General features: G+C 47.9%; 1 protein-coding gene across 3 annotated transcripts in view; it reads left to right on the top strand.

The window, feature by feature from the left end:
• Syne2 (spectrin repeat containing nuclear envelope protein 2) overlaps positions 1-23,092 on the top strand; it is a 225,010-nt gene that overhangs the window by 170,116 nt on the left and 31,802 nt on the right. For all 3 annotated transcript variants that reach the window (XM_023702960.1, XM_023702961.1, XM_023702964.1), the window contains 7 exons: positions 112-206; positions 1,034-1,268; positions 3,093-3,287; positions 5,500-5,625; positions 10,577-10,732; positions 12,672-12,830; positions 13,561-13,727. In XM_023702960.1, coding sequence (XP_023558728.1) covers positions 112-206; positions 1,034-1,268; positions 3,093-3,287; positions 5,500-5,625; positions 10,577-10,732; positions 12,672-12,830; positions 13,561-13,727 — 1,133 coding nt within the window. The remainder of the gene's footprint in view (positions 1-111; positions 207-1,033; positions 1,269-3,092; positions 3,288-5,499; positions 5,626-10,576; positions 10,733-12,671; positions 12,831-13,560; positions 13,728-23,092) is intronic.

The raw sequence follows: 23,092 nt of genomic DNA, 5'->3' as shown, positions 1-23,092 counted from the left end.
AAAAAATCATCTCTATCTCCTCTGAGAGCTTAGATTTTATTGAGAGATATAAGCTCAGATTCAGAATTAAATTCTACTAGCTGATGGTTTATGGTTTTAACTAATACACAGACGCTAGAAGCTGAAGTTTCTATGCACCAGACGATTGCTGATTCCTACGTCACCCAGTCCTTACAGCTCCTGGACACTGTTGAAGTAGAGAAGAAGTAAGTCATCTGGGACTTGGGAAACGAATGCAGTTGGTGAGGGCAGACTGGGGGATCCGAGTATTTGTGTATACACACCTATGAGATGCGGTGTGAGAGATCAGGAAATGTGTGCAGCATGTGCTGATCGAGTCAAGGTGAGTCATCTTTTCTCACAGTTCACCATAAAATACATAACAGCACATTGGGGAGCAGTGGTCTCCTCACTGAGCCGAACAATGCTAGTCCTTGGTGCTCTTGCCCCACTGGCTGTACAGGAACCAACACACACGCGCACACTGCGCCCCACAGCACGTTGGCAGGTGGCTTGCCATGCCGGGTCTCCAGCTGTACGTCGGGACCAAGGCTCACTGGCCATAAATATATTGATGGACCCTACACTGTGTAGAGGCAGCCTGCATTGCAGAAGCCTCGGGAAATACCACAATGATGATTCTTCAGTGTGTTTTCTTCTTTCTCCTTCTCATGGTGCCCTATTTTTTTTTTTTTTTTTTTTTTGCGGAACCAGGGATTGAACTCAGGGCCTTGCACTTGCCAGGCAAGCACTTATTCTACTGAGCTATCTCCCCGGCCCCAATGGTGCCCTATTTAAAAAAATCAGGTTCGGGGTTTTTTTTTAAATATACGTTTTTTGATCTTTTATTTATTTCTGCTGACAAAATCCTATGCCCCCCAAAGTGCCCCTAATGTTGAAGAGAGCTCAGATTTTGCCTGCTTGTGTGTAAATTGTACATACAAATAGTGTATTTGGGCCTTTATTCCGTCCTGATAATTGTTCTTTATGGCCACATTCATGCCAGGATTCTCTAACCATGTGTTTCTCTCAGACCGGAATTTGTCTCAGAATTCTCCAAACTGGTGGACCGGTGGCAGAGTGTGGTCCGGGGCATTCGGCAGAGGAAGCTAGAGGTCGCCCAGCTGGTGCAGCAGCAGCAGTCCTTCTCCACCTCCTCAGAGGACCTGCTCCGCTTCCTCAGGGACACCAGCCTCCTGCTGTCTGCAGTGAAGGGCCAGGACCGCTACGGCCTCCTCCAGACCAGAGGTCTGATCCTTGAGCTGAAGGTGAGGTGCCCGCAGTGGCGGCATGGGGCCACAGTGGTCAGGGCTTGTGTTCTCTGTGGTGCTGAGGTCCGGCGTGCTCTGCGCAGTGGGAGGGTGTGCACCCAGCCCGGCCCCTCACCTGTGAGCTCAGATGCGCACAGAGCAGGCTCCGTGGCGTGGAGGAGGCATGCTGGAGGCGCCGGGGGTGGAGTAGTAGGTGGTGTGTTCCACTGGGTACGAGGACCGCTTTCCCACTGGGGAGAAACTGCTAAACCCAACAGCGCCACCTGGAGCGCCAGTCCGTGCGCGGTCACTTAGCCAGGCCCCAGGTCTTCGTTAGGTGCCAACTCTGTGTGGGCACTGCTCCGAATGCTATGCACACTGTATGGACTAGAAGAAAAGCCTGCTCTCTGGGCAGCCAGGGAGAGAAACAGGAAAGTAGCAGATTGTGATCAGACTGATATGTAGAATTCAAACAGGGCCCGGGGCTGCTTTTCTTTAGGTCAGTGGAGGTGAACCTGTGGCACATGTGCTGCTGTGGATGCGTAGCCCTCTGTCGGCACGTGACCAAGCAGCCCTGGTGGCCACTCGTGATATTGAGGTTTTTGTACTCTTAGGACTTGTGGTTAAAAAATGGGTTTGGGGCTGTGGGTTGAACACTCAGGCTAAAAGTTTGCCATCACTGCCTTAGGTAATCTTGGCCATTGTGGTATTTAAATTGGGTTGGCATAGTCTAGAGCCAGCCAGGGAGAGATCCGAAGGAAAAGGCTTTCAGGCGGAGAACATGGCTTGCGTCAGTTCTCTGTCTTGGGCACATCCTATGGCTGAGAAGCAGTACCTGACACCTGCACCGCAGAGGGCAGAGGTTTATGCTGCTCAGGGACTCAGGCCCTGATCTGTGGAGTCTGAGGCAGCTGAGCCAAGGAAAAGGCTCGCAGTCCACTGCCCCAGAAAGCAGAGAGGAGGGAGGGACTGAGACTGGAATGCGCCCTCAGGCTCCGCCCCCTGACCCCGGCTAACAACACATCTGACTCATGAATGCTCCTGTGGGTGAATCAGCCTTTGAGGATGGCAGCCCCAGGGTCTGGTCACCTTCTAAATGCATGAGTGCTTGGGGGGACATTTTAGATCTGAACAGATCTGACCCTTATGTTTTAGATCTAAAATGTAACTCCCAAATGCAGCTGTATTTTATCTTTCTGCATTTGTTCTCTTTTATATTTATGAAGCATTCTGTGCACATCCTACTCTTCTGGGTTACCATGGTGATAACCAGTATAAATGATCCTCCTTTCAGATCTAATATGCTAATTGTTTTCTTGATACTCTTAGATCTTGTAGGCTTTTATTCTGCAAAGCGTATTTTTTAAATTTCCCTGAACATTCAGTCATTGTACCAAAAATTTGATCTCATAGGAATCTTTGGAAATTACTGAAGAACATCTGATTTGGTAGTGTGCTGTGCTTGAGGTGACCGTTGGCTGTTGGTATGAGTGAGTGCACACATGCACATTATGATCAGACTTGGGCTGGTGAGATGGCTCAGTGGTCTAAGGCACCTAATTAGAACAAGCTCAGCAAAGCATAGGAACCACGGTTCAATCCCCCAGCACCACATGCCAGCCAGCCCCGCCCCCTGGTGGGCTGAGCTGGCCACACACACACACAATAAATAAATGCAAAAAAACAAACAAAAAAAAAAAAAAACATTAAAAAAAAAGAAATGAAGATCAGACTTGTTAAATTATGTCTGTATGATACTTAGGAAAGGCTCTAGGGGAGATGTGTACACAGTCACATCTCTATCCCATCAGAGGTTTAAATCATTTTATTTTTTCTTTTCAGAATAAAGAAACCCATTTTCAGAGACGGCAAACCGCCTATGCACTGGCTTTGGAAGCCGGGGAGAAGTTGCTGAACTCACCTGATCCAGAAGCAAAAGAAGCAGTTGACCAGAGAATCAATCAGCTTCGGGAAAACTGGGAGGACACAAAGCTCCAGCTAGGAGAGATGATTAAACAGCTCCAGAACACTGTAGAGGTGAACCACCACTCCTTGTTCCTTTTTTCCTTTTGTGACATTTAAATCTAGGGTTTTTGTTTGCTCACAACTTAAGTCCTACTAATCCATGAGTCATGCCCTTTACTTAATAAAATAATAATATAGCATTGAAAGCACACAGTGGTAAACATATAAGTACTAAGATACTGCTAGTATAGCCAGGTGCGGTGGCATACTCTGGTAATCCCAAGACTCTGGGAGGCTGAGGCAAGAGGATTTCAAGTTCATGTCCTGTCTGGACAACCTAGCAACTTAGTGAGAATCTGTCTCAAAACATAAAATAAAAAAGACAGGGAATGTAACGCAGAGACCCTCAGTTCAATTCCCCAGCCCCACCCACCCCACCCCGCCCAAAAAGAGAGAGAAATAATTACTTTTATGAAACTTGTTCACGTTCTATGGAAAACGAACGTATAAAGCCGACATCCCACATCTGGTCCATCCTGGTGTATAATGTGTGAAAAGAAGTGCGCTGATGCCGCTCTTCTTGGTCTCATCAGCAGAGGACACAGAATAAGTCCGTTTCCCAGATAATTTGTGACTGTGCCTTTAGGAATCAAAATGTTTTGAGTCATCAGTGGGAAAAATCGTCGTTCTGCCCAAATACCAAGCTGTGGAACCTGCGACCTGACTCTCCAATGCTTTTTGAGTACTGGGACGTTTCCACAGTTTTCTTTCTCTCTTAATATTGAGCTGGCTGTCTTCAGTTTTTGTTTCTTTGAGCTAATGCAGTCTCGGGGAGCCCCTCCTTTCTGATGTGTTGTGCACCCCCAGAGCAGAGACCCAGCCTCTCCGGACGTGCTTTTCCAAATGAAGATAAACAGATGCCAAGTTAGGGCCTGGGTGTCTCTTCTGTGAATAAACTATCTGAATTTTATTTGGCGAACCTGCCATGTGAAATTTATCAACTAGCAAACGCCGCTTGAGCATCTGTCGCGTTTGCGCGATAAGTCAGTATGTGGAGAAAAAGGCTTGGTGGGAGAGGGCAGGACTCAGTGCTGCGTCTGTCTTTGCTTGCTTTCTTCTTAGTTTACTTCCACGTAGGTGACGTTGCTAGATGAGCGGCCCTAACTGAAGTGGGGTGCTACCCTCAGTGTGGACCACCCAGTTTAGTTATCCGAAGTGCTGAGGAGGGGCCGGGGAGATGGCTCAGTGGAATAAGCACTTCCCTGGCAAGTGCAAGGCCCGAGTTCAATCCCCGGTTCCGCAAAGAAAAAAAAAAAGAAGTGCTGAGGACCAGAATGTTTCATTGTATGTCCTTCTGCTTTTAGTAAGCTCAGGAATCAAGTCATCTAACAAATCAGCTGCAAACAGCCTGAGCTTGAGAGCGCAAGCGCCTGTTGGCTCTGTAGTGTACGACGCGAGGAGAGCTGGCTGACTCAGCTAGGCTTTTGGTATCCTGTCCTAGGCCGTGGCGGTGCTCTGAGCCCTTTGATTTTGGGGTTTTTTCTTTGGGGGAGGGGTGATGAGGGTTGAAGCCAGGGCCTTTGCACTGAGCCATATCCCCAACCCATTTTCTGTTTTTATTTTGAGACAGAATCTTGCTAACTCACTAAGTCACCCAGACTGGACTGAAGTTTACATCCTCCTGCCTCAGCATCCGAGAGCTCTGGGCATGCATAGCGACTTCAGGCTCACAGTAGCCTTTAAACTGTGCAGAGAGGGCAGTGAGGATGGCCTAGAGTTTGACTGCTGAATGTAAACAGTCTGCTAAACCCAGGCACAGGAAGGGAGAGGCTCAGAGCGGCGACATTAGAAGGAAATAAAGGAGAGTAGCCAGTGATTTTCGTGGATGCTGACGTGGACACATATGCCTTCCAAGCCCCAGCACCGCCCTCCAGAATATTTTGTAGCTTATACCTAAGACTGCGGATGCCAAAAGTGCATCCTTAGAGTAGTCTTGTAGACAGGAACCTCTCCTACGCTAAAGTAGAGCTAAGAGTAGATCAGTGAGGGAAAAAGAGATATTTCCAAGCGAAAGGAGCCATGCTGAAGCTGCAAGAACACACGAGGCCGTGACTGACATTCCCTTTGCTGTTTCGATCTCTGTGCAAGAGAAGGAGCCGGGTTCTGAGTGGTGTACAAAAACAGGTTTACAGGAAAGACTGCATGGATTAAATGAGCTATGCTGTTCCTACAGTTAATCCCTAAGAGCCAGATCCTTAACCACTGTTAATGTGTTTTCACATAGACCTGGGACCAGTGTGAAAAGAAAATCAAGGAGTTCAAAAGCAGGCTGCAAGCTCTACAGGTACAAAGTAAGAGCCCTCTCCCGGAGCTGCACGAGGAACTCCACAAAGAAAAAGAGCGGATGAAGGTACTGCAGCCTGAGCCACTGGTCAGGGTAGTCGTGGGCTGTTCTGCAGCTGTTCTGTGTGCTGGCCTTTCTTCTTCTGTGTTAAAGCTGAATTTTCATATTTAACTGAAAAAGACTTTCCTGTCATCTGTCTAAAGACTTCACTTCCCATTCTGCTGAGAAACCAGGATTAATGCCTTTGCAATCCTTGCATGAAGACAAGAAAGACTTTTGCAGAAATTCACTGGTTAGGACCGTGGGGCTTGTTTCCTTCACGTCCTCTTTCTATCTGCTGCTTCTCTTCTCTGAGATTACTTTAAAAGCCCTTAAACGTATCTCATCTTTGAAATGAGAATGAAGTATGACAAACAGATTTGTTTTTAAAACCAGTAGATTGATTTTTTTTTTTCAAGTACAGTATTTTTATAAGACCTTCCAAGCCATATCTGACCTCTCCAGTAACACACAGCCAACATTCCGGGATACTCAGGGCTTGAGACAGACTTGCAGATGCGAATGTGGACAGCAGGAACTCCCTGCCTCTCTTTCTTATCTGCATGTGTTAAAAAGACATCAAAAGCCCATGGGCAGGCTCTTTTTTTTTTTTTTTTCTTTTCTTCCTTCAGTGACTTTAGGAATCCAATTGAAAAAATAAAGGAGAGATAAATAGTCTTAGGCTTGAAGCTATGCCAGCAATTAATGTCCTTCCTACATTGTTTTTCTTTCCTGTAAAAATGTGTTTAAAAAAAAAAAAAAAACCTGCCACACAGCTATCACCAGCTAAAAAAATAAAACATTAGGAATTAGCTGAAGTATCCCTTACCAAGCACCATTTAATCTCTAATGCCCTTTCCCTTCCCAAACTGTCCACCCCGCCCCCGACTTTGGGGTTTATCATTCTCTGTGTTTCTTTATAGCTTGACAACACCATGATGTAGCTCTCTATGTAATGTGGAAGTATTGCTTTATGGGTTTAAGCTTTATATAAGTAGAGCCTTACTGTGTGGCACATCTGTGCCACTTATTTCTTGGTAATTGTGAGTCCTCAGTGTTGATACCTAGAGCCCCTTCGTTCTCATTGCTGGGTAGCGTGCGTTGTGTGGAAACAATGCAGTTTATGGATCTCCTCTGCAATCACTTGGTGCTTCCAGGGTTTCTTTTAAAACTTTTACTAGTCTGATCCAAGTGAGATGAGATTATGTCTCTTTTGTCATTTATTGGTCAACTAAACATTTTTTCTGTTTACTATTCCTTCAAATCTGCCCTTTTGTGAATTTCCTACTTACATTTTTGACTTACTGTTACGTTCTTCTGTTTGTCCTATTCTTACTGATGTAACAAGTTGTTTATTCTGAAGATTACTTCGTTGAGTGCACATGTTGGAAATGTCTTCTCCCCTCTGAGCTTTTCTGCTTTTATTTGTGGGGTGGGGGTGGGGTGTCATTGACTGAGCAAGGGATTGTGTTATTTGATATATGTGAACATACTAGTATTTTCCTAGATGCCTTGTGCTCTCTCTTCCTTTGGGAAACCTCCATACCTAAATTATAAAATATCATCATATTTGTGAAAATTTCATTTCCGGGCTGGTGAGATGGCTCAGTGGTCTAAAGCACCTACTTAGAACAAGCTTAGCAAAGCACAGGGACCGCTGTTCAAATCCCCCAGCACCACATGCCAGCCAGCCCCGCCCCCTGGTGGGCTGAGGTGGCCACACACACACACACACACACACACACACACACACACACAAATAAATAAAAAATTTGAAAAAACAAAAAAGAAAATTTCATTTCCTACTGATGATCTAAGCCTAATGTTACAAAAATGGCCAAAACTTCAGCACCATGCATGGTGCCCCAGGCTTAAGAGGCCAAGGCAGGAGAAGCATGAAGAGAGTAAGAGAGACAAGGTCAGAGAAGACAGAGCGGGGACAAGGTGTAGTCACCCAGGATCCCCTTTCTTCAGTGAGTCCCACCTAAGCTTCCCGTCCCTCCCAGTAAGCAGCTGCATTCAGGTCAAATATCCCTTATCGAAAATGCTCGGGATTAGGTGTGTTTCACACTTCAGAATTTTTGGGACTTTGGAATATTTGTGTAGACTGTGTGCTCAACATCCATGCCTCCCCTGCAAATCCAAAGTCTGAACTGCTCCAAAATCCTGCAAAAAGTTGTCTAATTTTGGGTTTCAGATTTTCAGATTAGGAATTCTCAATTTCTGTGTGCAGAGTGTGCATAAATGGTTTCATATATCGAGTTGACTGTACTGGGAGTACAGAGGAGGAAGACAGTAAAGCTCAGGCTGGTCACACAGCTAGCAGGCCCGCCACACAAGTGAGGGTGCAGCACGCTGTCGGCCACAGGCTACTCGCGATCTTCCTGCAGCGTGGCCATGGCTTGCACTGGCCAAGTACTGTCTGTCCCTGTCTGATTCTTTCCGCTGACAGGTGGAATGCAGAGGCGGTGGCAGCTGCAAGGGTTCTGCTGGAAATGGAGAATGTGATCCTTGGGAGAGAGAGTGTCTCCTCAAAGGGTCACATTTCCCATGTTGCACAGGGTTCCAGCCTTTATGGAAAGAAGCACCTGTGCATCAGCTCAGAGGGTGACCTGATCTCTCTCATTTCAAATTTCAGCTCCCTCTCTGAGTCGTCCACTGATGAAGTGTGAGCTTTCCTCCTCTAGTCACCTTCCACAAGCCCATAGGTTGGCAAGAAAGTTTCCCAGCATGCAGCTGGGGGCATTGTTTTAGACCTCATCCATGACAGCTGGGTAGCATTCTAGGCTAACACTTTATTAATACAAACTTAAAGAATAACTACTTTTCGGGGCTGGTGAGATGGCTCAGTGGTCTAAAGCACCTACTTAGAACAAGCTTAGCAAAGCACAGGGACCGTGGTTCAATCCCCCAGCACCACATGCCAGCCCGCCCCGCCCCCTGGTGGGCTGAGCTGGCCACGCACACACACACACACACACACACAAATAAATAAATAAAATTTAAAAAAAAAAAAGAATAACTACTTTTCATTCCTCTATATTCAACTTGCCCCAAAATATGTAGAATTCAAAATGAAAAATATGTAGAAAAAGATGTATAGTCTTTCCTTTGGGGATAGGGTTTAGCAGTATTCATTAAAAAAATATAGAATTGCCCATATTCAAAAGTCCTCCATCCTGGCTCAATCGTAGAATGCTCTTCCGAGTGCAAGGGCCTGGCTTCCATCCACACACAGCACCACCAAAAAATAGACTTTACCCCTTTCTGGTGGCATGGGCCATGGGGTCCTGGATAGGTTTCTAGGTTCTTGTGCCTGAGAAATAAAGGACTGGACTTGGCACACAGTGATGAGGCAAGAAACAGCAAAGTTTAACAAGGCCATGGAGAACTGGATGGTGGAAAGGAAAGTGGCATGAGTGTGGAATGTATTGGGTTTAAGAATTTAAATTGTTGTGCCCAGCAGTGTAAGGAACCTCTCCTTGGCTCTCCCCGACCATGACTGGCAGCGTGACTGACAGGGTGCTGTATCTGTGGCACATGTCCTTTCTCAAATTCCCTGTGCTATGAGTGGGTGAGGTGGGGTCCATATGCAAGAACCTTTAATAAGCTCCAAGCAAAGAAAAGTTACTGTAGGTCCTGCTAGAGACTCTGGCACACGCACCTCTTCATTTGGACTCCCACGATCTTGAGTTTTCCAGGGGTCTTGGTTCTTATCTCTGCCTCTGTATAGAAAGCCTTAGGACAAAGGCCAAGGAGTTGGCCACGGGGTGGTGCCCAGGTTCAGGGGAGGGGAGGGGAGTGGCCCCAGGGCCTCAGTTGTACTTTCTGTATTACTTCAATTGTAAATATTGTACGTATTGATCCAAACCTGGCTGTGGGTGACTGAAACCACGTGCAAACTGTGTAGCCAGCAGAGCCAGCATTCTGAGAGGGCCCTGTACAAGAGGTGTCTCCTGACCAACATGCTGAATACCATGTTCCTCGCTGGCCACCTTCAGGTTGTGTGGCCATTCACTGGTGCTGAATCTGTTCTCATACACTGTGATGGAATCATGAGAGTAAAAGGAATCATGAGTTTAAAGTTGGGTAACAGAGTTTCAAATGAAGATTCTTCTGACAAGAGTGTTACATTTGAATGCACACAACCTTCAGAAAGAATTCTCTAGACCGTCAACCATTTATTGTGGCCACTCTTCAGACTGATTTCCAGTGTCAGTGACTTGCCTTCTTTCACATTTCAGCTGAAAGGTCAGAGAGGAAACCCTTAAATGCCGTGTATGAAGAACTATACACAGTGAAACCTGAAAGACTTTTGAGTGGTTTGACTATTTCCTTTTACCTTCTCTCTGCCAAAGTAATTTTCTTGATTACATCCTAAAACTGAGAGTTTTACTTTGAAAACCACTCCATTAAAAAAAAAAAAAAAAAAAAAGGACTGAGGTAGTTCAGTGGTAGAGCACTTCCGAGGCATGCATGAGGCCCTCGGTCACAACAAACGAACAATAAAAGACATCCCCACGCAGGAGAAAATATTTTCTCCCATTTATTTATTGGTTTTTAGATCGTTAACTGAAAATAATTCTCTTGGAACCGCAGTTGTGGTCACAGCCCCAGCCTGCGTTGTTTTAGGTATTCTTACTTCATCCAGTACAATATGCGTGGAGATTGTTGGTAAACTCTGTACTCCACGTAGAAGTGATCTAGGCTAACAGTCACCTCTGTGGTGTCAAAAAGAATGAATCCTGTAGGAACCCGACCTGCCTGAGGAAGGGACTGGGGTGGAGGAGCACCCTCTGTGAGGAAGGCGAGGAAGGCGCGCTGGCGGGATGGGCAATGGCTTCTCTTTCCTGAGGTCCCTCCCCTTCCCGGCCTCCCCTCCCCCAGAGCTAATCAAAGCGGGAGCCTACAGGTTTGCAAACAGCAGCAGCGTGAGCTCCGGCCTTCACTGCCCCGCCGCTCTTGTGCTTGCATGCAGGAACTAGAGAAGTCTTTGGCTAACTGGACTCAAAACTTGAAAGAGCTTCACACCATGAAGGCTGACCTCGCTGTGCATGTTCTCGCTGAGGACGCGATGGCCCTGCAAGAGCAGATTGAGCACTTGCACAGACAATGGGAGGACCTCTGCCTCAGAGTAAGTCAGTCAGCTACAGGCCGGGAGGCTGGCAGACCACCGCGTGTCTCAAAGGCCAGGCTGAGTAAAAAGCAGATTCCTTTGGGGGAGCCAGAGGTGCTTGCCAGCACCTCTGGTTGCTGGTTGCTGTGCGCTGTAGAACTAGGCATTTGACCCTTTTGTTTCAACAGCCCTGAATGAGAGAACTTTGCACACTTTCAAAGGGCTCTCAAAAATTCGCCTTAAGCAGAGAGAAAAATTGCAGTGGTGAGCAGATTTTGCCCTGTGACTCCCATAGGTGACAAGGATGGGGGCGGTGCAGAGCAGCAGGGATCCTAGTGCCACAGGCAGGGGCCCTCTAGGATTTATCTCCAGAGGTTGGGTTCTGAAACTTAAGTCCTGAGCACTGGTTGTGCTGTCTCCCCCATCACATCTACCTACCAAGAAAGGAACCCTGGCAGGAGAAGTACACAGCTCCTGTTTGTGACAGACTCGAGATGGAAATGAAGGATTCGAGTAGTCTGTATGAAGATGTTTGTTTTAAGAACATACAATTCTAAGGAGGATAAATTCCTTAATCTCATTTTTTTGTGTGAATTAAGTGTGTTTAGAATGTTGAAAGCCAGACCCTTGAAGTAAAAACACCTCTCAAGGACTTAATTGATTTTAGAATATAGTCATCACAATGTACCCTAATTGTAAGTGTCATTTTTAAAAAAGATTTTCTTATTCAACTTTTTATGAGAGAAAATGTGTAGTGTATGTGAAAATAATTCCTAAGTTAAGGTAGGAGCAGAGTGGGGACCAGATGTTCCTAATTGTTACCATTCTGAAGTCAATCAGAAGGGGCCTGTGCACAGCGCCAGGAGTTTGAAAGTGAAGGGAAACAGATGCCCTGAAGAATGGAAACAAAAAGGTGGTTTTTTAGGAACAGATTTTCTTGTAGAAGCATTTGGTATTTTTGCCTCACTCTGAAAAACAGAAGGTATTTTTGGAGTTTTGTTTGGTTTGTATACACAGCAAGAAAACCCGAGGGGTTTACTCTTGCTTTCACCTTTGTCAAAGTGAGGCACTGGATCTGGGAGTACAAGAGAGTGCAGTCTCGGACGTGCAAGGCCCTGGGTTCGATCCCAGTGCTTGAATATGGTAAGTAGGGCATTAAAACCTCACCAGAAGAACTCTTAAGATTTTAATTTTTTAAGACCCAAATGTACTTTGTTCATTCAGTAAGACTGATTTGCATTATTTAAACTTATTTTAGTAACGTGCTTCAACCTGAAGGGGCTCCTCATGCATAGCTGAACTGCAGGTGTTTGGGCTCAGCTTGCCTGCGCTACAGTATTTTTTATGACATTTCTGTGGCCCTTCAAAAGATGGAGTGTACAGTGGGAAGTTGGGTGAACTGAACAGTGGGCATCACTCCTAGTTTTGCTTTGTTTTGTTTTGAAGTCAAATACTCAAAAGCTTTTTATTTTCTTGGTGCATTTCATTACAAATGCTTAATTTATTTTATGATCTGGATCATAGTTTTTAAATTCAATAGACAAGATATTGACCTTAAATGGCTGTCTAATGGCTTGATCAGTTTTTAAAAGGGTTTAGGCCATAACATAAACTAGCATATGATAAACAATAAATATGTATTAGTAGAACAAGAAACGAATTTGGGTGATATGTATTTACCAAATCTTTGTTTCTATTTTTTAATATGACGATAGTAGTAGATGCACTTGGGTAAAAATCTTTTTCAGTCTGGTAAAATTTGTGAACTGTATTGGTTACTTTTATGGCAGTTACCAAAAGGCCAGAAAATTTCTGTTTACATTATAAGAAAACAAAACGTAGAGATTTGATTTTATAGCGACGCCAATCAAAACGAATGAGACTCAAGATCCTTTGGGTGAGGCTAGACAGGATGTACTCCCCAGCTCACCTCAGCTGCGGGTGTGCTGTTACACAGGTGGCCGCCCGCAAACAGGAGATCGAGGACAGGCTCCACTCATGGATCGAGTTCAATGAAAAAAATAAAGAGCTGTGTGCATGGCTGGTGCAGATGGAAAACAAAGTTCTACAGACAGCGGATATTAGCATCGAAGAAATGATTGAGAAGTTACAGAAGGTAAGGGGGTGCCCAGGTGCAGGCGAACTTCGCCCTCCTCGGTGCCAGGCTTAGGGGGATAGTGTCGTGTGTGTGTCCAAGGGAACATCCAGCAGTGTGAAAGGATCTTCTCACTGTCTTTGATCCTACTGAGGGAAAAGTTGAAGAAGATTCTGGAGCCATGAACATGTGGGGCTGTAGCAGGGAAGCCCCGTGCAGGGAGGGCCACTTTCTCTAGAAGTCAGTCTGGCAGGAGAAGGGGCTCACGTCCTCACGTCTCCTGACACGCCCTCCACACTGCACGCCAGTGGTGGTTTCTGTGACATTGAAGGGGAACCCAAGCCACAGGCAGAGGCCAACAGCAGTGGGGCTGCTGGGTTTGTGGGCCGCTGGCGCCACAGGGAAAGGTAGTGCCGGGTTCTCCTCAGTTGCCCAGAACACCCTCAGCCAGGCCTAGGGAAACTTCCCACACCAGCCTTCGTTTTGTCCGGGTCCCCTCAGCTCCCAAGTAGATCAGAAGACGTCCGTGAGGGGAAGTGGAGAGGCTGTCGCATTAAGAAGAGAGCTGCTGCCTCTTGCCCTTCACATTTGCCTGGAGGGACCCCCAGGCCTGTAGTGACTCACTAACCATTAACAGGTGGAGGAATTTCTTAATGTAAAAAATAGTTTAAGAGGCATTTGTGTGTCTGTGGCTGGAGAAGAAATGAATTTAGACTAATAATTCCTGTCTGTGTTTGGGTGCCTCGGCCAGGACTGCATGGAAGAGATAAACTTGTTCAGTGACAACAAGTTGCAGTTACAGCGAATGGGCGACCAGCTCATCAAGGCCAGCAGCACGGCGAGGGCCGCTGAGGTCAGTGACAAGCTCCACAAGATCAGTGATCGCTGGCAACATCTTTTCGATGTCATTGGATCCAGGTAAGAAATGACCTAACGCAGTTTTCCTCACGTTTGGTGCTGAGCTATTTCACAGAGAACTAAGCCTGGTGGTCTTCTAAGCCAGCAGTGGAGGACCGATGGCGTGTGTGCCGCAGCAGGCTGTTATCATTGAAAGGGCTAAAAGGTTTTCCATCCCTGCTCTGAGTGATTGAGCACTTCCTTTTTTTTTTTAAATGTGTTTTAGTGTAGAGACTACAGGGTCTCGCTATACAGATTGAACTCATACTGATTCTCTGGTTTTCATCCTCCCAAGTGCTGGGATTACAGGTGGGCACCACCATGCCCAATCCCAATCACCACCTCATTGCACCCCAGGGGTGGGGCCAGCACTGCACACTGGGGACCGAACCCTGTCCCTGCGCCTGCCTAAGCAGGCACTTCAGTTGCCTGAGCTTTCTGGCCAGCCCTGACTGAGCACTTTTATGAAGGAGTGCTTATTAAAGTGCAGTGCCCCGGGTTCCACCCCCAGCATGACAAAAACCCCTCAGGTTCAAGTGTAGAGACGAGTGGAAATTGAATTCGGTGTTAAAGGAAAGTTGTTGTCTCTCATATGAGTTAGGGCTTTTGGGTTGGTTTGTTTTTCTGATGCTAAAGGCTGAACCCAGTGCCTCATGCGTGTTAGGCAATTGCTCTGTCACTGGGCTATATTCCCGGACCGGTTTTTGTAGTCATTGGGATGGAATCTCACTGGGTGGTTTAGGCTGGTTCCAGACTCCTGGTCTCAAGCATTCTTCCTGCCTCAGCCTCCCGTGCGGCTGGGGCCACAGCTGTGCGCCACCTCACCTGACTAGATTAGTCTTCAGTGTAAATTGGGAATTTAAAGTGGCCCAGCCAGGATCCTCCCTGGCAGTGTGCATGTATGTCATGAACACACAGAGAATCTGGAACATAGCGGAGAACCTGCATGCTGCAGGAAGTGTGGGGGAGCGATGCAAATAAGACACTGTTAATAATGTGGTGTTTCCTGTTCCTCTCCGGAAACCATAAGTGAACCTGACTCATTCGCACAGGCCCCAGGCTAAACAGTCTGAGAATTACCAGAGGAAAGAGGACAACAAATGAGTTAGAGTGAGTTGCTGTAGTGGGAGCGGGGAGCTGAGCAGGCGCGAGCCAAGTGCTGGGAGCGCAGGGGCTCCGCACCCCTTCTGGGGAGGGGTGGGATCAGGCGCCTTGCCCAGGGCTCCAGTCGCTGGTGGCCTTCATGAAGGGAGGGGCTCTTGCTGGTTGCTGGGGGCTGCGAGGGGGAGCAGACAGGCATGGGCGGGAGCACCGGCGAATCCACCTGGAAACAGCAGGAAGCCCCGTTGGCTGGGGTGTGGGGGGTGAAGTTGGGAGGCCTGGGTGGGCTGAGTCCTAAGAGGCTGTCAGTCTCTGCTCAGACTTGGCCTTCTCACCAGCGCCTGTGTCATTCGTGGGTTAGTGATGGAGGTGTTGTGAAGGCAGATGCGGAGGTGATCTGGCTAGCAGCGTGGGCTGGACTGAATTCAGCCTCCCTCCATTGCCTGTTGAAAAATAAACCTCAGAGGCCATCACGTTAATCAAGTACGACACTGCCACCTACTTGGCCGGGAAACCTGACACACAATTTAACCTTTGCAGCCTCAGTTTCCAAATCTGCAAAATGTGCACAGCAACGCTGCTTCCAGCAGAGGAGCTGCCCACTGGGTGGAGGAAGGGCTGTTGTCCACTCTGCACGTGCCCGGCACATTTAGTGCACTTGGTCACAAGAGGCCTTCCTTCTGTAAGGCCAGGATGCCGACGATGTCCTTGCCAGCGCTGGCAGTCCTACCCTGGGAGTGGTTGAGATGAATGAATGTTTTGTGCGTACATTAGAGTCATTTCCTTCGGGTGGATAGAGCCTTTGCCGTCAGCACCTTTCTATCCTCAGTGGCACCAGGTGCCAAGCACAAGGACCATTTAGGAGGAAGGTCAGGTTTATTTTTCCAGAAGTCCAAGAGTCCATTTCTGTCTGTCACATTAGGTCACCTCAGGTTCTTGGGCTGTATGCTTCCCTCCCTGCCTCTGGCTGCCTGTCTTCAGCCAGTTCCTTGGTGGGAAAGAGATAAAACAGCAGGTGAAATTTCATCAGTTGTTTGTTTGTTTGTTTTTGGAAACACAATAGGCAAAATAAGGAGTTGAAATAATAGTAAATGTTGGGCCAGGGAGATGGCTCAGTAGAATAAGCGGTTCCCTGGCAAGTGCAAGGGCCTGAGTTCAATCCCTGGTTCTTTTTTTTTTTTTTTTTTTTTCGGAACCGGGGATTGAACTCAGGCCCTTGCGCTTGCCAGGGAAGCACTTATTCCACTGAGCCATCTCCCTGGCTCAATCCCCAGTTCTGCCAAAAAAAAAATAATAATAATTATACTAAATGTATTGTCTGCCAGCTGTATTTTAGTACACTTTTTATGTGTGAGTCTTCTTAAACTATAAATGTAATATAATTCCTAAAGGTAAATACCATTGTCCCATTTTACAGATAAGGAAACTGAGGGCTCATGTTATGTAACTAGCCCAGGGTTACAAAGCCTTGTAGTGCAACCAGGATTTCAACTCAGGCAGCTGTGTGGGCCCCCGGCCACCCAGCCCATCTACTTGCGACTGAAATGAGTAGAACATAGTGAGAATCTCAACTGTCAGCATGGAGGGGCAGAGGAGGGAACTTCTCTTGCCATCAAACCAGAGTTGGCAGAGGCAGCTGGCTGGAAACCCAAGGAGCTCACAGCCAGCGGTACAGACCTGCAGGAAGTGTGGGGCGAGGCTGCAAGCTGGGACCTGCCCTGTTGGCCTCCCGACCATTGACCATTGGCCCCTCCCCCCTCCCCTCTCTCCCCCTTTGCCCTCCCCTCCCCTCTCCTCCCCTCCCCTCCCCTCTCCTCTCCCTGCCGGCCTCACCTGGCACCACACAGAAGCACTGTCATCAGGGAGGGAGGGCAGGGACCACGGCTGCCAAGCGCGGCCCACCCTAGGGTGCCCACAGGATTCCAGGTGCCCCAGGCCATCTGCTGCTCCACTCAGGGCTGGGGCAGCTTCTGTTGTTTACTGTGTGAAGCAGGATGGCGGGAGTCCCTGCAGGCTCCTGGCCTCCTGACTTCAAGGTTTTCCCCAGCAGCCTCTGGGATGGTGTTCAGAAGAACTTCCCTGAACCAGGTTTACTTCACTGGAGGAAAAAGAAAAGGAAAGGTGTGGTTTGGAGTTCATTCTCAACAATTTCAGACCAATTGATAGAATATTGAGGACAGTATTCCTTAAAACTCAGAGAACTTCTGCCCATTTCTGTCATTCGGCTTCTTTTGTAAAATTATTTATTTATTTGGTACAGGGTCTCGATACACAGCTCAAACTCATAGTGTTTCTCCTGTCTCAGCCTGCCCAGTGCTGGGATTACAGATGTGTGCCACCACACCCAGTTTTGGGGCCAGCACAGCATGAGGTACAGGGGATTAAACCCAGGTCCTTGCGCTTGCCAAGGCAAGTGCTTATTCTACTGAGCCATGTCCCCAGCCTGTTTTTTGTTTTTTTAAAATTTTAGGGAAGGGTCTACAGGGCCTTTAGGGTCTCACTACTAGATTAGACTCCTAGTGATTCTCCTATTTACAGCCTCCCAAGAGCTGGGATTACAGGCGCATGCCACCACACCCAGTCTCAATTGTGGTCTCAGTGCGTCCTGGGGTCGGGGCCGGCATGGCAGGCCTGGGGATTGAACCCCTGGCCCCTGCACCTGCTTGCAGGCACTTTAATCCACTGAGCTATTTGCCATCCCTCCCCTGCTTTCATAGAACAGTTTTGTTTCCATTTTCCCCCTTCTGTTCTCTTTTCTTTATCCTTTCATCTCCAGCCCAAGTTTTATCAACTTGTCTCCCTTTTCATTTGAACATTGTCTTCCCATTTTGCAATATCTGTTACACATTTGGGTCCTTATTTGCACTCTCAGTTTCTCACATCAGGGCGAGAGTGGTAGTAAAGCATGTGTCTGATGTATTTCACTTAAGCATATGGCCTCAAGGTGCATCCATTTACCTAGCGATATCGAAGGTTTGTCCTTCTCTATGGCAGAGTAGTACTCCAGTGTACAAGAATCCCACATGGCTATCCATTCATCAGGTGCTGGGCCCGTGGGCCCTCCCCAGGATTTGGCTCTGACAAACTGCGGCCACGATAAACTCAGGGGTGCATGTACAGCTGCAGGGTGATGTTTCTAATTCTCTGTGGGAGGTACAAGAAAGGAAACAGCTGGAGTCTCTGGTTCTAGTGTTTTGAGGAATCTGCTTTCCATACTGATTTCCACAGTGGATGCACCAATCTACACTCCCACTGACAGTGGGGAAAGGCTCCCTTTTCAAGGCTATTTTTTTTTTAATCTTTATTTATTTGGTATGAGGTCTTGTTACACGTCTCAGCCTGCTTCCCCAGTGCTGGAATTACAGGCATGCACCACTACGTTCAGTTTCTGTGGCTGGTGCAGCATGTAGTACCAGGGATCGAACCCAGATCGTTGCACTTGCCCGGCAGACATGCAAAGTGAGTGTGCTCCAGCCAGCATGCACTGAACCCTGAAAGAAGCTCTTTGGGTTCCAGCCCCTGAATTGTACTATATATAGCCCAAGGAAGATATGGGCAACCATGTAGTCTCACCTATGTCTGTTATCTTAAAAAGAAAAAAAAAAAAGAAAAGAAAAGAAAGAAAGGCAGGCACTAAGATGGGTGTTGTGGTACACATCTATAACCTGAGCACTTTTTTTTTTTGGCAGAACAGGGGATTGAACTCAGGCCCTTGAGCTTGCCAGGCAAGCGCTTATTCTACTGAGCCATCTCCCAAGCCCCTACCTGAGCACTTTGAAAAGTGGAGGCAAAAACATCCCAAACTCAGGTCCAGCCTGAGCAGCTTGGTCCCAGACTCTCTTTGTAGGATGGCGCTCTGGCTTTCAGAGTCAAGTAGTCCATGGCAAGAAACTCAGCAGATTTCACATTTCACCTAGCACTGCAAAAAGCCCATCTAATTTATCATAATAGCAATTAAAATGTCCTGTAAACTCAGGGGTTATTGCCATGGCAACCATGTGTTAAGATCCCCCCCCCCTTGTAAAAGGAGGCAGGGAGATGCGTGCCTTTTAAATGGATAAAGCTCTCCTTTTATCTCTGTTGTTATTTTGTTTTTTGACAGGGTCTCACTGTGTAGCCCAACCAAGCCTCAAACTCCCAGGGACCCTCCTACCCCAGTGTCTTGAGTACTGGGATTCCTGGTGTGTCTACCACGCCCAGCTTTTATTTATATTTTCTCAGGGCTGGAAGACCAGATAGTGCTCCTAGTCACCAAGTTCGCTTGCTCTGGTTTAGCTGGTTGCCTGATCCAGTAGGACTGGCAGGAACTGGAGATTAGGTTAGCATAGAGAAACTAGGCAAAGGGGGCCTTCCCATTGCAATTCCCCTGCTGTGGGCCTGGCGTTCCATCTCTGTTTCACTCCTGGTTCTGCAGTTTCAAAGTGGAGATGTACATAATCATGTCGAAATGTTGGGACTGGGGGATCCAGGACAAGGGGTAGACACCATCACATCTCAAGGCTGATGCACAGCTTGAGACAAACCCCAAAACAGTCTGTTAGACAGACTCTTCTAGACTGACCTGGAAAAACTGAGGCTCAGGAGAGGGAACTCCGTTGGTGCCACAAAGTGGCATTTTTCTACAAAAAGCAGTGGAATGGATTCAGTGAAGTGTGTCTCTTTTCCTAACCCTGGACAGCAGGGCTTGGAAGAGTGGCAGCGCCCAGGGGAAACAGGGTTCTCCAAGGACCCGGAGGGCAGCCCCGCTAGACTCGGGTTTCTTTCCAACTTGAAACAGAGAAATTAATCTGAGAACAGCAATGCCATTTTTTCTGTGTCCCCGGATCTCAGTGTTTCTTCCCTGGTCTGTATGTAGCACTTCAGAAATAAGCAGCGCCGAGATAACACTGTGAATTTCTTCCCCCCGCATTGCGATGCTGCAGCGTCAGAACAAAGGCTGTGTGTGTGAGGAAGGAGCCGTGGATGTGTGTTTATTGGAAGGGAGAAAACTGAGATTAAAAACTGCAGCTAGCAGAGGTGGTGCCTTGCCTTCCTGCCGGTCGAGCCGAGCCAGGCACGCGGCGGGCCCCGGGGAACTGTGCGTCGCGTGCCGCGTGTCGCGTGTCCTGCGGTGCTGGATGCGGAGCCAAGGCTGAGGGCCGGGCGGGGGAGGGGCCGGCCCGGAGGCGCAGGTGCGGCCAGGAGCAGGGAGCCTTCGCCGCAAACCGAGGAATGATTTTTCCCCATCAACAGTAAGTGCCCTTTCTGCCCTCAGCGCTGCCTGCAGCCGCTGCTGTCCCTGTGGGTCTGGGTTACAATGGAAGCCAGCGCGGAGCTGAACGGAGATGGTGGCCACGGAGCCATGGGGAAGGGACTGCTCCCTCCTGCGTCTGTCTGCAGTGGGCCTGCGGCAGGCAGGGCCGAGATGCAGCAGAGTGCTGGGGGAAGGAAGTCCTGCAACAGAGAGAGAGAAACACTTCCAAGAGGCGGATGGCTTCCCAGCCACTCTGCATGGCCATGCCCCGCCAAGCAGGGCTTTGAGATCTTGCAATAATAGGACTATTTTGCTCTCAACATGTTTATCTTTAAAAGAAAAAAATACGGTTGTTCAGGATTTGCAGTGTTTTTAGTAGCAACCCATAGCTGCCCACCGGTGTGAGTGTTTATTTCAGTATAAATTCAGATACAAAATCATGACCATCTCAGTTTTTCTTAGAAATTTTTATTCTGCCATCCACCTTGGCTTAGGAATTTTTTGTGAATTTACATGCTTGATGTAGGACTTTTGTCATTTAAACAGGCTCCTTAGCACAAGAATAGGACCGGAAGGTAAATCATTCCATGCGCATGCATATGAATTATTCCAAATGCTTGTGCATTTGCTGTTTCAAATCGCCCATCAGACATTGTAAGGTCTGGGTTTGGGTATAGAGCAGTGATACAATTCAGACCATTCAGGGAAGAGCAGCATATATCAGCATTATATTCTGCTTCATTGCTAGGTAAAAGAAAAACTTTATTTGCCTTGATTCTCTTCTCTGTTTTTACCCATTATCTTTACAAAAGAACTCTGCTTTTACAGCTACGTATAATTCTTTAGTTTCATAGAAAAATATGTACACAGATAAACCACTTCCTCCTCCTTGTTCCTAAAATTTTTATTGTTCTGCTCATCAGACCTGGAATTTGCCTCAGGAAATCGTGCTGCTTTGTTCTGGATAAGTGTTATTTCTTGGGATATTACAGTACGTGCGAAATGTGAGCCCAGACCACCTGGGCCAGTGCAGAGCCGGAGCTGCCTCAGTGACGCGCAGAGGTGGTCAGGGAGGCAGGGCTGTGCCAGGAGTCTGCTCTTGGAATCAGTCTCGGTGCCTGCCAGTACTAACTCCAGAGGAGATGTTTCCAAGCCTGCAAGGAGAGCCGTCGCTGGGGTTGGCGAGTGGCACACTCCCCGGCCTGTGACGGGGACAGCTGGGTTCTTCGGGTGCAGGGCACAGAGCAGTGCAGACTGAGCGACAAAGCATAAAGATTCAGGACTTAGCTGCGGCGTGGTGGTTTGGTTATGAGGGACAGCAGTTTCACTCCTGAGCATCTGCACTGGGGTGCCGGAGCGGGCTCCACCCTGGTCCAATCCTGTGGGGCGCTGCTTTGTGGCTCCTCGCTGACCGCCCTCCTCCTTCCCTCTGTGCTCACTTCCTGGCTCGGGTTCCCTGTGTGCGTCTGAGCTGTGCACCTCGTCAGAAAGCGTGTGAGGCTCCCAGGACAGCAGCACGTTGTTTTGTGGCAAAAGGGGTCTGATGGGCTCTGGACTTTCCCTCTTCTTTAGGATAAAACATGGCTGCCTCTGACGAAGAAGATGAACTAGAAAGTGGGAGTGGACATCAGCCATTCAGTAGATGGTTATTGGGTGCCTCCTGTATTGTTTGTTGGTTCGGGGATTTTGTTGTTTTGGTGCTGTAGATTCAATTGAGAGCTTTTACACTGAGTGACGTCCTCATCCCTTCTCAAAAAATGTGTTTAGTATTTCAAATACCGCGAGCCATGGTGGTCCATGCTTGTTATCCCCGCACTTGAGAAGCTGAGGCAGGAGGATCACTGCAAGGTCAAGGCCAGCCTGAGCTACAGAGTGAAACCCAGTCTCAAAGAGAATAAAATACAGTACCACACAGCACAACACAATACATTTTGAAATAGTCTCAGGTTGCCCAGGTGGGCCTTGAACTTGTGGTGCTCCTGCCTCAGCCTCTCATGTGCTGGGATCACAGGTGTGCACAGCTGCAGCTAGCTCCTGTGTTACATTCTCATGTCTAAGTTTCAAGGTCATGACCTCTGGGAATAAGACCAGAGAGCCCTTAGGATATGTACTGGCCCCAAGACAAAGCAAATGGATGAACACATGAGAGAAAACCACAGGAGGGAAACATGGGCAGCTCTCTGTGGGCTCCGCCTCCTTGCCACACCCAAGCTAAGGGCAGCAAAAGGCAGCACCCAGTGCGTACCCATCCTGTGCCCCGTGACATGTGTGCCAGGGTGTGCAGTGGTGGATGACGGGCCCCAAGATGGCCACGCTGGGCCACACCACCCACATTGAATCCTGTCCCTGTCACCCAATCTAAGGGTCACGTGACTTGAGAGCATTATTGAACCCCTGTGCCTCAGCTTCCTTATATGTTGAAGGGAGATAATACTAGTGACTCTCAGTGTTATGAGAAGGAAATAAGTTGCCAACCTGGGGGAGATACAGGAGCGTGAAACTCCCAGCCTGGCCTGGATGAGTTCGTGTTCTCTGAAACCGAAGAATGAATTTTAGGAACAAATGGAGGTTGAGGGTAAAACTTTATTGGAAAGGACAGCTTCTGTCAGAGAAGGACAGAAGGGGGACCCTGGAGGGTTGCCTAGGAAGCTGTTTCTTCCAGGGACTTTTATAGTGTAAAACCATGCAGGGTTGAGGTAGAGAAAGGGGGTCTCACTTAGGCGGATGCGGGGTGGGACAAAACTATGGTCAACCAATGGGATTACAAGCGCCACTGCTCAGGTAAAATTGATTAGGCCCAGGACCAAATGGGGTAGTGAGTCACATAGCAAGCGGGCATGACTATAAAACGGGACCTTATCTGGTGGCCTTCAGACAACGATTCTTCCTGAGTGATGATCAATCCTGGATGCCAGTCTTTAGGTTCGAGTTACAGCAGGGGCCTCCATCCTTCCCACAGTTGTAAGGCGCCTGGCTGCTGTTATTTCCTTCGAGGGCCTGACCCTGTCCAACTGCCTGCAATTCTCCATCCAACTCAGACTGCCTGCAACAG

The sequence above is a fragment of the Octodon degus genome, unplaced genomic scaffold, assembly GCF_000260255.1.
Source record: "Octodon degus isolate 3935 unplaced genomic scaffold, OctDeg1.0 scaffold00007, whole genome shotgun sequence".
Classification (NCBI taxonomy): Eukaryota; Metazoa; Chordata; class Mammalia; order Rodentia; family Octodontidae; genus Octodon; species Octodon degus.
This window is presented reverse-complemented; position numbering and strand designations above follow the sequence as displayed.